Source organism: Delphinus delphis, chromosome 1 (assembly GCF_949987515.2).
Source record: "Delphinus delphis chromosome 1, mDelDel1.2, whole genome shotgun sequence".
Lineage (NCBI taxonomy): Eukaryota > Metazoa > Chordata > Mammalia > Artiodactyla > Delphinidae > Delphinus > Delphinus delphis.
Window position 1 is genome coordinate 44,218,824 of NC_082683.1, and position 13,083 is coordinate 44,231,906.

General features: G+C 58.0%; 1 protein-coding gene across 4 annotated transcripts in view; it reads right to left on the bottom strand.

Annotated features, from left to right (window-relative positions):
* The window catches only part of LRP8 (LDL receptor related protein 8), an 80,711-nt gene that overhangs the window by 26,171 nt on the left and 41,457 nt on the right, over positions 1-13,083 (bottom strand). For 2 of the 4 annotated variants that reach the window (XM_060022256.1, XM_060022285.1), the window contains exons 4-8: positions 9,939-10,067; positions 6,399-6,782; positions 5,339-5,461; positions 1,146-1,265; positions 949-1,074 (exon numbers count right to left, since the gene is read on the bottom strand). In XM_060022256.1, coding sequence (XP_059878239.1) covers positions 949-1,074; positions 1,146-1,265; positions 5,339-5,461; positions 6,399-6,782; positions 9,939-10,067 — 882 coding nt within the window. Of the gene's footprint in view, positions 1-948; positions 1,075-1,145; positions 1,266-4,392; positions 4,516-5,338; positions 5,462-6,398; positions 6,783-9,938; positions 10,068-13,083 lie in introns of all 4 variants that reach the window. The other 2 variants (XM_060022275.1, XM_060022265.1) reach the window with 2 other exon arrangements.

Genomic DNA, 13,083 nt, shown 5'->3' on the forward strand with positions numbered 1-13,083 from the left:
GCTTCCTCCCCTGCCCCCGACAGTCTATTCCCAACACAGCCTACAGAGGAAGTCAGTTAAAATGTAAGGCACACCCTGTCCCTCTACTCTGAACCCACAAAGGCTTTCTTCCCCGACTGACAGTGAAACCGAGAGTCAGCCCTTAGAATGGTCTCGAAGGCCTTTGTGATCTGCCCCCAAGTCACCTCTTGGACTTCATCTCCTCCTATGCCCTGGTTGCCCTGGCTGCCCTGGCTTCCTCGTTCTTATCTGAACACAGCAGGCATGCTGCTGCCTTCGGCTCCTGCAGGTGATGCATGGCTCACTCCTTCATCTCCTTCAGGCCTTTATTCAAATGTCACCTTCTCAGTGAGGGCTTTCCTGACCACTCTATCGAAAACTATAACTTCTCTACTTTATATTTCTCCTGAACCCTCATCACCATCTGCCATGCACTGTATTTATTTTTCTGATTTCTTGTCTGTCTCACCAACTAGAGTGTAAGTCCCATGAGGACAGACAGGGATTCACGTCTGTTTTGCTTACTGCTGAATCCCTAGTGCCTACAACAATGTTAGGTGTCCAGTGTAAAGAACTGAATAAAATAAGTGAATTCCGTTGGCTGACGTGACGATCAACGTTAGGTCTGCACATGGCCTGCTCTTTGTGTGGGCTGCCCGTGCCGTGTGTAGCCAGCACGGTCCAGCCTGTGTCTGGCACTGTGTGTCGTGCGAGTGCAGACTCTGTGGGCTGTACCGGGTGGCGCTGTGCAGCGTCTGCGTGGGTGTACATGCACAGTGCATCGTGTGTGTGCTGAATATTTACACTCTGAGCACCGTGTGTGCAACCTGCCATCTGTGTGTGTACACGCAGGTGTGCACACCCGCTCCTCACGTATGGGAAGCACACTGCTTCCTGGACTCCCTCAGAGCTGCTCCCCTGCCCCCCCCCACCTTGCAGTGTCCATACCGACGGCCTTGCAGTTCTTGGTCAGGGTGTCCATCTCGTAGCCAGGGTGGCACTCGCACTTAAAGTAGCCTTTGTAATTGACACAGATCTGGCTGCAGGCATCTGGGTCCTCACACTCGTCAATGTCTGTGGGGGGGAGCAGAGGTCAGCACTGGCCGGAGGAGCCGCCTCCTTGAGGGGCTCGGGGAGGGGCTCACCACCACAGGTCTTCTGGTCCAGGAGCCGGTAGCCCGATGGGCACGTGCACTCAAAGCCGATCTTGAGGTCGGTGCAGATGTGGGAACAGCCGCCATTGTTGTGCAGACACTCGTTCAGCCCTGGGGAGGGACGTGGGCTCCTGAGGGTCCAGGAGCTCAGATTGGGGTGGGGGCAGGACAGGGATGGGCCTAGAGCTGAAGCAGAGACCCGGGGCAGCGAGCTTCCCCCAGAGCCTCACTGAGCCTCAGCCTCATTAGCCAGGTGACTGGGCAAGAGGAGGCTCAGAGAGGGCCGGGTCGCATAGACAGGACAGAGTGGAACCAGAACTCGGGTCCTTTGCCTCCCAGGCCAGGGCTCTGTCCACCACCAGGCTGAAGGCAGCTAGGCTGCCTAAGGTCTTTCCTTTCACAAACACATTTCTTATGGCTCCTCCTTCCTTGTGACCTCAGAGTTGAAGGTGCCTGCAGGTACCACGTCCAACCCTCAGGGACCCCAAAAATCCCTTCCGAAATGCCCTTGCTTAAACACCCCCAGCCTCGGGAAGCCTGCTTTCCTCCTGAGGCAGCTGGCTCTGTGTGGGGTTGACCAGAGTCCAATGGCTCCCCCAGAATCTCCTTAAAGCGCCGATTCCTGGTCCCCCGCCATTCAAGTGCCTTTCCCTGCCTGCACTCCATCTGTCTGTGTCCTTCTCCCGCAGGGCCCAGAGCTAGTCTGCCACCCAGAGGAGTCTGAACGACAAGGGCTGCCCGCTACTGAGCTGTGGTCATCTAAGGCTGCCAGGCCTCTTTCTCCACGGAGCTGCTGCTAAGTCAGTTCTCTCCCACCGTGAACTATGGTGGATTTTTTCACCTCCTCTCATTTCAGCACCTGTCCCTATTCCTACACTTAGTCACAGGCCTGGTCCCAATATTACCAACTGCAGCAAGGGATGAAGGGATGCCAGGAGGTCATCTGGTTCCCCCGTCCTCCACTCCCTTACCACCTCCTGGCAGGGTCCTAGCGGAGGTCAGGGAGGCCGGGACCAAGGCTCAGCAAGTTCTCACAGCATCTTTGGGCTTTAGAACCACAGAGGGTTAATTCTGCCAGCCAGGGAAGGTGCCGTGCCACCCTCTGCCCATCAGGCCCACGTCCCACCACTCCAGCCAAGCCAGGCAGAGCTGTGCCCGGCCAGCCAGGGCCATGCACACAGCTGGTCTGAGCTGCCCACCCCAGGCCATGCACAGCTGTGGTGCCCCACCTCCAGCCTGAGCCATGCTTAGGGAGTGCTCCTCTTTACCCCTGGGCCGCCTCCTGTTTCTCTGGGATGTTGGCAGAACTGAAAGAAGAAGACCATAGCAACCCCATGACTCGGGGGCCAGGGGGTGACTCAGCCAGGCCCAGCCCTGGGAAGCCCCAGCCCCTCGGGGTGGGCTGAGCTGTGGTAGCTTTGCGGTGGTCTCTGTAGGGTACCACCTCCAGGACTCTTTCTGTCACTCCAAGCCCTCCTTGACCTCTCCCACACCACACTATTCCCTCCCGTCCGTTCATTTGTTCACCAGTTCACTCACTTCCTACCCCGCCTTCTGCAGGGGCAGCAGCTCAACCATTGTATTTACCGACCACTGGGTGGAGGGGCATGTGTAGGATGGCTCTGCAAGGGGAAAGGGGAGAGCTCCACGTGACTCAGGCTTCGATGAAAGACCAAGGAACTGAGTCCTCCAGGGCTGAGGTGAGTCGGGGTCAGAGAATGGGTAGCGGGTCCCGAGCTGTCTATCTCCGTCAACCCTTCCTTGGAAGACCAGTGCTGAGGCAGAGGCTGAGGGGAGTCTCCGGGCCTTCCCAATTCTACCTACCCTGGAGGTGATTCTGCTGGGGGGCCTGCAGGGTGGGGAGAGGGGAAGGTGGCCCAGAGAGGCCTGAGGAGCATTTGAGGTCCCCTGTTGAAGGAAGGGGCAGTGCCCTTCTCCCAGCACGCACGCCCACCTGCATGCCCACACCTGCATGCACACACACACCAGCTTACGTGCACAGGCAGGCACATTCACACAGACGTGGGAGCCGCACAGAGATACGTGATGCAATTCCCTTGCCTTCCTCAGAGAAGGAGCCATGGGTACAGACACTGGCCTCTCACCAGCACAGAGACACAAACACATGCGTACATACGTCTCTTTGGTGTGTCATGCAAAAGACAAGAGAGAAGAGAGTTTAGCAGGTTAGTAGTCTGTGGGTGGGGGGCGGTGGCTAGGCTCAGCTGCTCCCGCTTCCTTATCCTCTTTTCCATAACTTCCTTCCTCTGGGACTTTCCATGGCAGGGCCTGGGGGGAGTCTGTCACCTGCAAGCTCAGGTGGAGGCCGAGGGACCTTCACCCAGCCACTCCTCCTTCCGAAATCAATTTCTTAATCTTCAGTAGGGGCAGAAACGTGCTATTCCAGGGAGCTCCAGGGGATGAAGCTCCTCTGAGGGCTCAGGAGGGGAGGTACTGGGTGGAAAAGGGTCTGCCAGGAGGGTAGGGGAGGGAGGGTCTGACCTAGGCTCTGTCCCCCAAGAAATCCTCTGTCCCCTGACCTCAGAAATGAACCTTCCTGGAGCCCACGCTGGGTTTCCTGCGTGCTCTCTAGGATGCCCGCCCACCTACGGTCCAGACTCTCCTGTTCTTTGTAGCCTGGAACCCACCCCTACAGCTCTGGCCATCAGGACAGCCGCCTCTTTCCACTCCTAACTCATGTCCAGCCCGTGAGTCTGGTCTCCCAGAAAGCTTCTCAGGATGGTGCTACCCTCTGCTGCTGCCTCTGCCCTATGCTCACCCGGGCCTGGCCTGAGCCCAGTGGCCTCCAGATGTGCCTCGTCTGCCCACCCGCCTGCTGTTCCCCACCTCTTCCCCTGCAGGGTCTCCTGCAGGGGGCTGGAAGGCCTCGGAGGCCAGCGCCCTGGCTAGGTCGGCTGGGCAAAAATAACGAGGAAGAGAGAAACTTCAGAGTGAGCACACACTCAGAGGTCTGAACGTGGAAGAAGTGAGGAGAGGCTGCATTTGTGAGAGGAAGCATAATTTCTGAGCATCTGGAAAGGAAAGGCCCTTTGATTTGCAGAGTAGCAGAACAAGAGGCCCCAAAGGCAAAGAGCCCCGTCTGAGACCATGGGACAGCGCACGAGTCCAGAGAGAGGGTCAGATCAGAATGTGTGCAGAGGGGCAGTCGAGGGCTGGGGCCAGGAGGGGCGTGGCAGGGAGGGTTAGTCCAGCAGCGGGACGGAGAGAGGTACTGTACCACACTCTTTCAGAGGCTCATCTGACCAGTCCCGGCAGTCCCTCTGAGCATCACACACTTTCCCGCCGTCCACGCACTCGCCACTCTTACACTGAAATCTGCGGGGACCCTCACATGTTGACTCTGTCGGGCCGGACAAGAGAGTGGACAGCACTGATGAGACCTTGGGCAGGGAGGGCTGGGGTGGGCTGGGCCCATGGGAGGTGAGAAGAGCTCCAGCCCCAGTCCCTGCTGGTCTCTAGAAAGTGACCCAGGACAGACAGCTGAATACAGGGCCAGAGGGAGCTCTGCTCACAGAAGGACAGGACCCCAGGGATAATCGGGATACCCAAGCATCATCTAGGAGGGCAGGGCATGGGGCTCTGCGTCTGATCTGTCAGTATTAGGGAACTTGGAGGGAAAAGCAGCAGCTCTACAGAGACCCTGGCGGATGCACTGACCATCTCCTGAGGGGGACCTATGCTCCAAGTGCCCTAGATAGAGGAGGCCACGTCACTGCCCAATCACTGATCCATTTCTCCAGATGACCACTGGGTCCGGGTCCCTGCTGCTGCTGCAGGGTGATGACCGCAGAGCCATCTGAGAATTAAGTGGTCTCCCTGGGAAGTGGGACTCAGTCTCTGCTCAGTCTGGGAACGAGTGAGGGAGGCTGCTTGGAGGCGTAGATGTGGACCAATGGTGGGGGCTGGACTTCCTGCAGTGCCTTCATGTCCCCTCCCCCTAGGCCTCTTTCAGCTTTTGCAAAGTCCTTAAAAATCCAGGTCTAGTGCCACTAGGACCCCAGGAAGGGGATCTGGGTGGTTTAGGGGCAAGTAATGCTCTGAGGGAAGATGCATCTTAGGGACCAAGGGGTGATGTCTCCCTCGCTGCTCTCTACGGAGCCGGGGGGAGGAGCTCAGGCATTCGCCTCAGAGGATGCTGCCCCTTTGCTGCTGACCACACGCACCCTGCAGGCAGCCAGCTTCATCACTCCTGTCTGGACAGTCCTGTTCCTGGTTGCAGCGCTTGATGGCAGGGACACAAGTTCCATCCCCACACCGGAACTCGTCTCCACGGCAGGTGCCCAGCGCTGCCAGGAGAGGGGAAGGGGAGAGAGTCAGGGCCATTGTGGTGCTGGGACAGCTCTCTTCCCCCAAGCTCCACCCTCACCCCCACTCCGTATCCACCCCTGGCAAAAACAGAACCGGTCGCTGAGCTTGGGAGTCTTCGGAGGACACCCGGCCAAGGCACAAAATGGGAAGACTGAAGCTCAGAGAGGGGGAAGGCCTCACCCAGGGTCACACAGCACTCTAGCTGGCAAAGGCAGGACTACAACTCAGGTCTCCTGTTTCCCACTCCACCGTCTCTCCCCAGGGCCACCCCTCCAAACAGACACGTGGTCTTCTTTGGAGTCTCCGTGCTCATTACTTAACGACCTCATCCCTTCAGCAAACCCCTCCTGAGCGCCCAGTGTGTGTGCGGTGCTGTGCAGGGGTGGGGAACACAGAGATTACTAAGAGACTCCCCATCCTCTAGGAGCTCAAGGGTGCACAGTGGGGCTGAGGGGCGAGCAACAAGGGCATCACAGTGTGGATGTGCTGTAAGAGAGGGTGCCAGGGACCTGCAGCAGCTCAGGGGAGAGACGCAGCCCAGCTGGGTCCATCAGAGGAACCTGGGCAAGGCCTTGAAGGATGAGCAGGCCCAGCAGGTAGGCAGGGTGGGGGGCTTCCTGAGTGTACCAAGGTGTCTGGCATTGGAACCACTCGTGACTGCTTGGGACAGGGAAGGGCAGAGATGGGAGGTATGGGGGTGGGGGGGAGCGTTACTGAAGGTCACAGGTACCTGTGAAGACCCTGAGCTCCGCAGCTTAGCAGCCACGTGGCCTCACACAAGTCACTTCACTTTTCCCAAGTCCTGCTGCCACCGTTAAAACATTACTAGGATCAGAGTAGGGCGAGGAGACGCGGCCCCTCGGCGGACAGTCGCGCACCCGCGGCTCTGGGCGATACGGAGGGGAGGTGGCTTACGGCAGTCGGCCTCGTCCGACTTGTCCTTGCAGTCGCGGTCGCCGTCGCAGCGCCAGCCCAGGTGCACGCACTCGCCGCTGCGGCAGGCGAACTGAGCGGCAGCGGCGCAGGTGGCGGGCGCGGACGTGGCCCTGGGGCCCGCGCGGCCGCAGAGCTCGGCCGCCTCGTCCGAGCGGTCCTCGCAGTCGAACTGGCGGTCACAGACCCAGCGCTCGGGGATGCAGGCGCCGCTGTCGCCGCCGCAGCGGAACTCGCGGGGCCCGCAGGCCGGGTCGGCGCAGCCACGCTCGTCGCTGCCGTCGCCACAGTCGTCGTCGCCGTCGCACACGAACACGGCGGCCAGGCAAGAGCGGTTGCTGCACTGGAACTCGTGCGGGGCGCACACTGCGCGGGACAGAGAGCCGGTCGGCCCGCCGGACCCCATCCCATCCCCGGTGCCCCGGCCCGCTGGTCCCGCTACAGGGGCCCTGACCCTCACCCGTGGGCCAGAATGAGCCCGGCTGGGGCGCCGAACAGGGGACAGCAAAGGGGGCCTCCAATCCGGGTCCTGCCAGGGTCATGCTGGATGACCTGGGGCAGCACACTTGCCACCCTGAACCTCCCCAGCCTCGTTGGGAGTAGGAATTCCTGTGCTGCTCCCAGCAGGATGGTGGGACTAGGAGTCTCTAAAACTGCAGAACACGCCCTGTCTTGAAGGGCTTTGTGATGTCCTCAGGAAATGATATGCAACATGACACTGACCCTCCCAGGGAACAAGGTCTGGACCTGCTTCTTTACAACACAGCTCAGGTCCCTCCCCGTCCCCAGTTTGCCCAGAACTACCCTAAGTCCCTGGGCTTAGCATCCGAGGCCACTGGCACGGAGCTACTGCTCTGCCCCATCACCTCACTCCCGCACATGCTCCGGCTTCACGTCGCACACTGGACCATTTGTACACTTTCCCACCTCCCGGCCTTTGCCCAAGCTGCCCCATCTGCTGGGCGCCCATCTCTTGCCCGCCACTGTCTCTGTATATCGCAACGATGAGTTCGCATCCTTCAAGGGCCCAAATTCTACCTCTTTCATAACACACTTCATGCTCCCCTGCTTGGCAAGTTTCCACCCACCTCCACTCTCCTTTCTGGTACCCTTCACAGCCTGCTCAGGTGTCTGGGTCTTGTGTCCTTCTCTGTCTGCCCCGTGACCACAAACTGCATGGGGGTGGGCTCTGAGACTGATCCACTTTTGTTCTGAAGGCCCGGCACAGAGGAGCTCCCTGCAGTGAGTGGGTGTGGTGTGGATGGAGGCTGGAACGGCCCTGGTGTGAGGAGTAATTCAGGGATGTGCAGTAGTTCAGGGCACAGGTCACTGGCCCTGCCTGGGGCCCTGGGCTTCCCCTCTCTGGTGGGCTGCTCTGAGCTCAGAGGCTGGGGGAGCCTTAGTGACCACCAGCCCAACTACCAGTTTACAGATGGGGAAACTGAGGCCCAGAGAGAGGAGCAATTTGCCCAGGGTCACACAGTCAGTCCATGGTGATGAGGGAACCAGAACTCAGGTTTGGGGCTCTTACTTCCTACTCTAACTCATCTCGGCTTTCTGGTTTTCCTCCCATCCTGGAGTGTAGGCTGTTTCTAGAGCAGCGACCTGGCCTCCTGCCCTCCTTCATTCCTTACACAGAGGCCAAGAACAGGCCTGGGGGCCCAGGCAGGGTGTGGATGCAGGAGCTGTGGCCACAGGTAACTCGGTGGTGGCAGCACCAGATATCTCCACGTGGGGGCGCCAAGAGTCTGTGTTTTTATTTTCCGGTGGGGAAAAGTCCTTTCTCATCGTTAGGGAACATAAAAGAGAACGATGTCTTCAGTTTCACCATGTAGGGCAGCTCGTGTCATGTGTTGCTGACAGCGCTACCAGGTTTCTGACAGATGCGTTTTTTTTCCCTTTCTGGGCTTTTGGGATGTTGGGGCATTGGTGGGAAAAGCACACCCTACCCTGTGATGTCTGCCCCTCAAGATTAAGCTGATGCCTCCTTCCTGTCCAGACAAGGAGGGAGGACTCATTACGATCAGAGTTCTGAGAAGACGTGCTGCCTTTATCCTGAGTTCGCTCCAAGGTTTGGAAGCTGACAGCACCTTGAAGATCTACATCCTCAGGCCTGTGCCCAGGGACCCCCCTCGCCCAGCATTCACGAATGGAAGAAGCTCTGAGGGATGAGAGAAGGGAGAATTCTTTTTGTTTCCCCCGGTGGTTGGGGAGCTGAAGCAGAGAAGCCCCACAGGCCCTTCGAACACCACTATCTCCTATAATTAACAGGAAACAGTCCTGCCACAACATGCCCTCGTTAGAGCTATTCCTACCCGCTGCGGTAGTGGCTGATGGCCTTGATGACTGAGGAAACATCTGATTTTCAGGGGGTAGGGGAGGGAAGAGGATTCTCACTGGCCAGTGAGGCCCCACAAAATGATCACAGCTGAAGAAATGAGCCAATGCCATCAACGGGGCTTTGAACCTGCTGGCCCCAGCCAGGATCTGCCCCCATAACCAGATGCTTCCGGCTTCAGACATATCCAAACTCCAGACTCAGAATCCTACAGTGCTGTGACTCAGAAGCCCCCAGAGGAGATGGCGTTCCCCTGGGCCTGGAAGGATGGATAGGATGAAATACAGAAGCTGATGAAGGGAGGGGGTGGGAGACAGTGGTGGGCACGTGCTTGGCAAAAGCCCCCAAGGGATCGCCCAGATCTCAGCCCAGCCTCACAGCCTTGTAACGAGAGCCAGTCTGTCTACCCCGTTAATCATGAGCTCCCAGAGGGAGGACTGTGTAGCAGTCACCTTATCGGCCCTTTCAGAGCCTGGCTCCGGGCCTGGCACACAGTAGGCGCCCATCAAATATGTAACATGCACGGTCGGGTTGTGCACCCCACTGGCCCAGGCCCTGCTGGCCCGCTCCCTGGGAAGGAGATAATCCCTGTGTTTGAAGCTCAGTGATGTGGAACTGCCCCAGTGACCACTTCCATCTGTCCCTGCCGAGGCTGCTGGGAATGTCTTCCTGCCCTATGGCACGGGGGCTCAAATCTGAGATTTGAGCGACAGTCCCCCTCCCTACCCCTGACGCTGCCAGTGCCCTGGCCCGGGCCACCACCATCTCTCACTACGGTCCCCACCCTGGTCTCCCTGCCCTCGCTCAGAGATCAGTACAGATGTATGGAATGGGTGAGCAGATGTCAGGCAGGCATGGTTTAAGAACGCATGGATTTTGCTGTCCAGATCTGAATTTGAATCTCAGTTCCAGCACTCAGCCGTGGGCACTTTTCCTCGCTTGTCTGAGCCTCAGTTTCCTCACCCACAAATGGGGATGATAATGGCTGTTCGTGAGGTGTTTGTGAGGATGAAAAAGAATGTCTCTGCAAAGTGCCCGGCCATTACTAGTGTCCTGACCGTTACCTTTTCCTCTCCACCTGCCAAGCCCCCTGGAGAACCTGGCCCCTCCCCACGAGCGGCCACTGCTCCCCGAGGCTGCCTGACTGTGCGTGGCGAACCCTGGGGACCTGACCCCGGACTCACAGGTGTCACAGCCGGCCTCGTCCACTCCACTCTCGCAGTCCTTCTCTCCATCACAGCGCCACGAAGCAGGCACACACTTGTGGCTGGTGGGTCCACAGCTCAGCTTCTCTGCGGGACACACCTGCTTGGCTGTGGAGACAGACACACGTGCATGGCTTAGCCGCGGGGGACACAGGGCATGGTGCCAACCGGTCCTACTGCCAGGCTCCAGCAACCTGGCCCGAGGCCCTGGGAATCCACCAGGGTCTTCCTGCCCCATGTCTCAGTTTCTTCGTCTGAGAAGAAGCCCCTGTCTTCCCCTAAGACTTCCTGAATCCTATAACTGACCCCACCACTGCCCTGCCTAACACCCTTTCGTGGCCCCCTGGCCCCTGGCCCCTGGTTGATCCAGCCAACCCCTGCCTGCCTCACCGGCCCGACCTTCCACCCTTCCAAGCCTTCCCTTTAGGCTCCAGCAATGTGGAGCCGCCTTGCCCTGCATGAGTCCCTGCCATTTCCAGCTGTGTGCCCTTGGGTGAGATATGCCCCATGTGGGCCTCAGTTTGCCTTCCAGATCAGTGACTCCATGACTGCAGATGTGCAGGGCTCACCAAGGCCCCAACAGCTCCCTCCAAGCCCCCTCCCCTGGCGATGGTGCTGAGAGCAGCCGCTGAGTGGCAGGGCCCAGCGGGACCACACAGCTATAATTACTGCAGCTGCAATCAGAGGCTGACTCAATCAGGGGCTCGAAGCCCCAGGGTTGATTCTCAATTTGGAAGAAAGAATGAGAACCCTGATCAGGCCTGGGGATGGCTCTCATCTTGAGCGTCCCAGAAGGTCCCACGTGACAGACCCAGCTGAGGCAGACGCATCTCAGGCCTCCGCGGCTGGCTCCCTCTGCCTTTCAGGGGGTACACGAGGCCGAACTCAGTGGTCTCCAGGATGTGCCAGGCACAGAGCTAGACGCTTCCATTTAATCTTTACAACAACCCAGCAGGGTGAAGATTATGTTGGGGCCTCCGGCACGAAGGTCGAGGCCATGGGCTCTGGGGCTTGGCTGCCTGGGTTCAGCTCAGTCACTCACTGGCTATCTACCTTGGCCAGCAATCCTCATCTCTGTGCCCATAAAGTGGGGACAATACTATTCCCTATCCCACAGGATTGTTACGAACACCTACGTTAATGTCTGTAAAGCACTTAGAACGCCCAGCCAGTGCTCACTAATGATACCTACCATTACTCTCCACGCGTAGAGCTGAGGACTTGTTTGTTCCCTCAGTGAGTAGCTATTGAGCACTGCTGTGTACCAGACACGGCACCCATCACCAGGTACTAGTCACACAGCTGTCAAGAGCCGAGTGAGGATGCAGTCAGCTGTGTCTGATGCCAGAGACGGCACAGTCCACTGCACCCTGCAGGTGGCAGGTTACTGGTGCCTTACCCTCAGTTTTTCTCTCTGATCTCAGACCAGTTTTTCTTCCTCTTACTTCCATAGCTGGGGTGAGAGGCCACAAGAGATGGAGAAAAGGGCACAGACAAGGTGGGGTTGGGAGCAGGTATCTGAGTCAAGGCCCCCAGACACTACTACGCTGTGGGAGAGGAGTACCTCGGACCCCTAACTGTGGATCCCAAAGTTATCCCTAGGAATACATTTCACAAATATAAGGCGACCTGTTGGGAATACGGGATTCACAGGATTCATTTTACAGAAATTTCCCTTTACAGATACTGTCGTGTAGAGCCCTGGAAAGCACTGGCACTCAAAGACCCTTTACAACGGCCTCCTCGGGGCGAGTGCAGGGTGGTGAGCAGCCTGGGAGTCAGGAGAGGGGCCCAGAGCACCTCCATCACCCACGCCCTGCAGGACCCGAGAAAGCACTTCCCACTCTGGGCCCAGCAGAACACGAGGGGGCTGCAGCGACCAGTGTGTCCTGGAGTCCTGACTAAGGGGTGGGTGTGTGAGGGCTGTTGGAAGTGCAGGTTCTTTGGCTCCAGCTCACTCTAGACTGAATCCAAACTTCCGAGGGCAGAGCCCAGGCATTTTAGCCAACTCCCCCCCACTTCACCTCCCCTGGTGATTCTCATGCACCCTATTTGAGAACCCCTGAGTTATCATTCTACAAGTCTAAAAGATATAGGATATTTCATCTCTTAAATTCACTCCCAGAAAAGTGATAGAGGAGGTTCTGTATGTTTGCAAGCCCCTGAGGGAACCACGGGATGGAGGGACGAGGCAGCCATATATCCCTGCGCCAGGCCTTAGGAAACAGAGGAGCTGGTAGGGAGCCACATTTACTGGGCACCTACAGTGGGTCAGGCTGCTCCATTCTGAGGAGCTGATACTTTCCCATGTCATCCTGACCCTCACCCTGCCAGGTAAGTGGGCCCTGCAGGCTGTGAATGCAAACTCCAGGGGCACCATTCACAAAGATCATCATGTCAGTGGCACCCCTGGAATGGAGTAGGGCAGTGGTCCTGCAGGTAAGCACTCCATTTTACAGATAAGGAAACTGAGGCTCAGAGAGACCAAGTAACTGGCCCAAAATGCACAGCAGTGAGGGGCAGAGTCCCGGTTCCTTGGACTAAAAACCCTGCCCTTTTCCATCAAACCCCTCCTGCTCCTGCGGGTAGAGAAGTGGCCCAGAACCAGCCCCAAACTCTCTGCCCAAAAGCCCAGGTGACTGAAATGGCCCCTGACCTGTCCACACCATCTCTGGGGGCCTGGTTCTGCATACCCCAGTGCAGCAGGCAGCTGCTTGAACTCTGAATGAATATTTATACAGTTAATTGCATAACCTTTCAGCAAGGACAATGATTAAACAATCCGTCTGCTTCCTTTCTTTATAATTAATAAGACATTTGCTGTGTCCCTAAATAGACAGCTCTAATTACAGGCTCTCGAGGATTCAGCAGTGCCTGACACCAGCCCTCCTACCCTCACAGAGCCAAGGCACCTTCTTGGAACGCCGGGACACAAGAGGCCTTGGAGGGCACACTGAGGAGCAGTCATTGGAGTGACAGGAGGCAGAGGCCCAGAGAGGGGAAGTGACCTGCCCGGCTACTAGACGCTGGGTGCTCCAACTGCTGTCTCTCCTAGAACCTTGCCGTCTCCGTTGAGGTGCAGCTGTTCCCCAAAGCAGGACACAGACCTTGCCCCGCGGCCTCC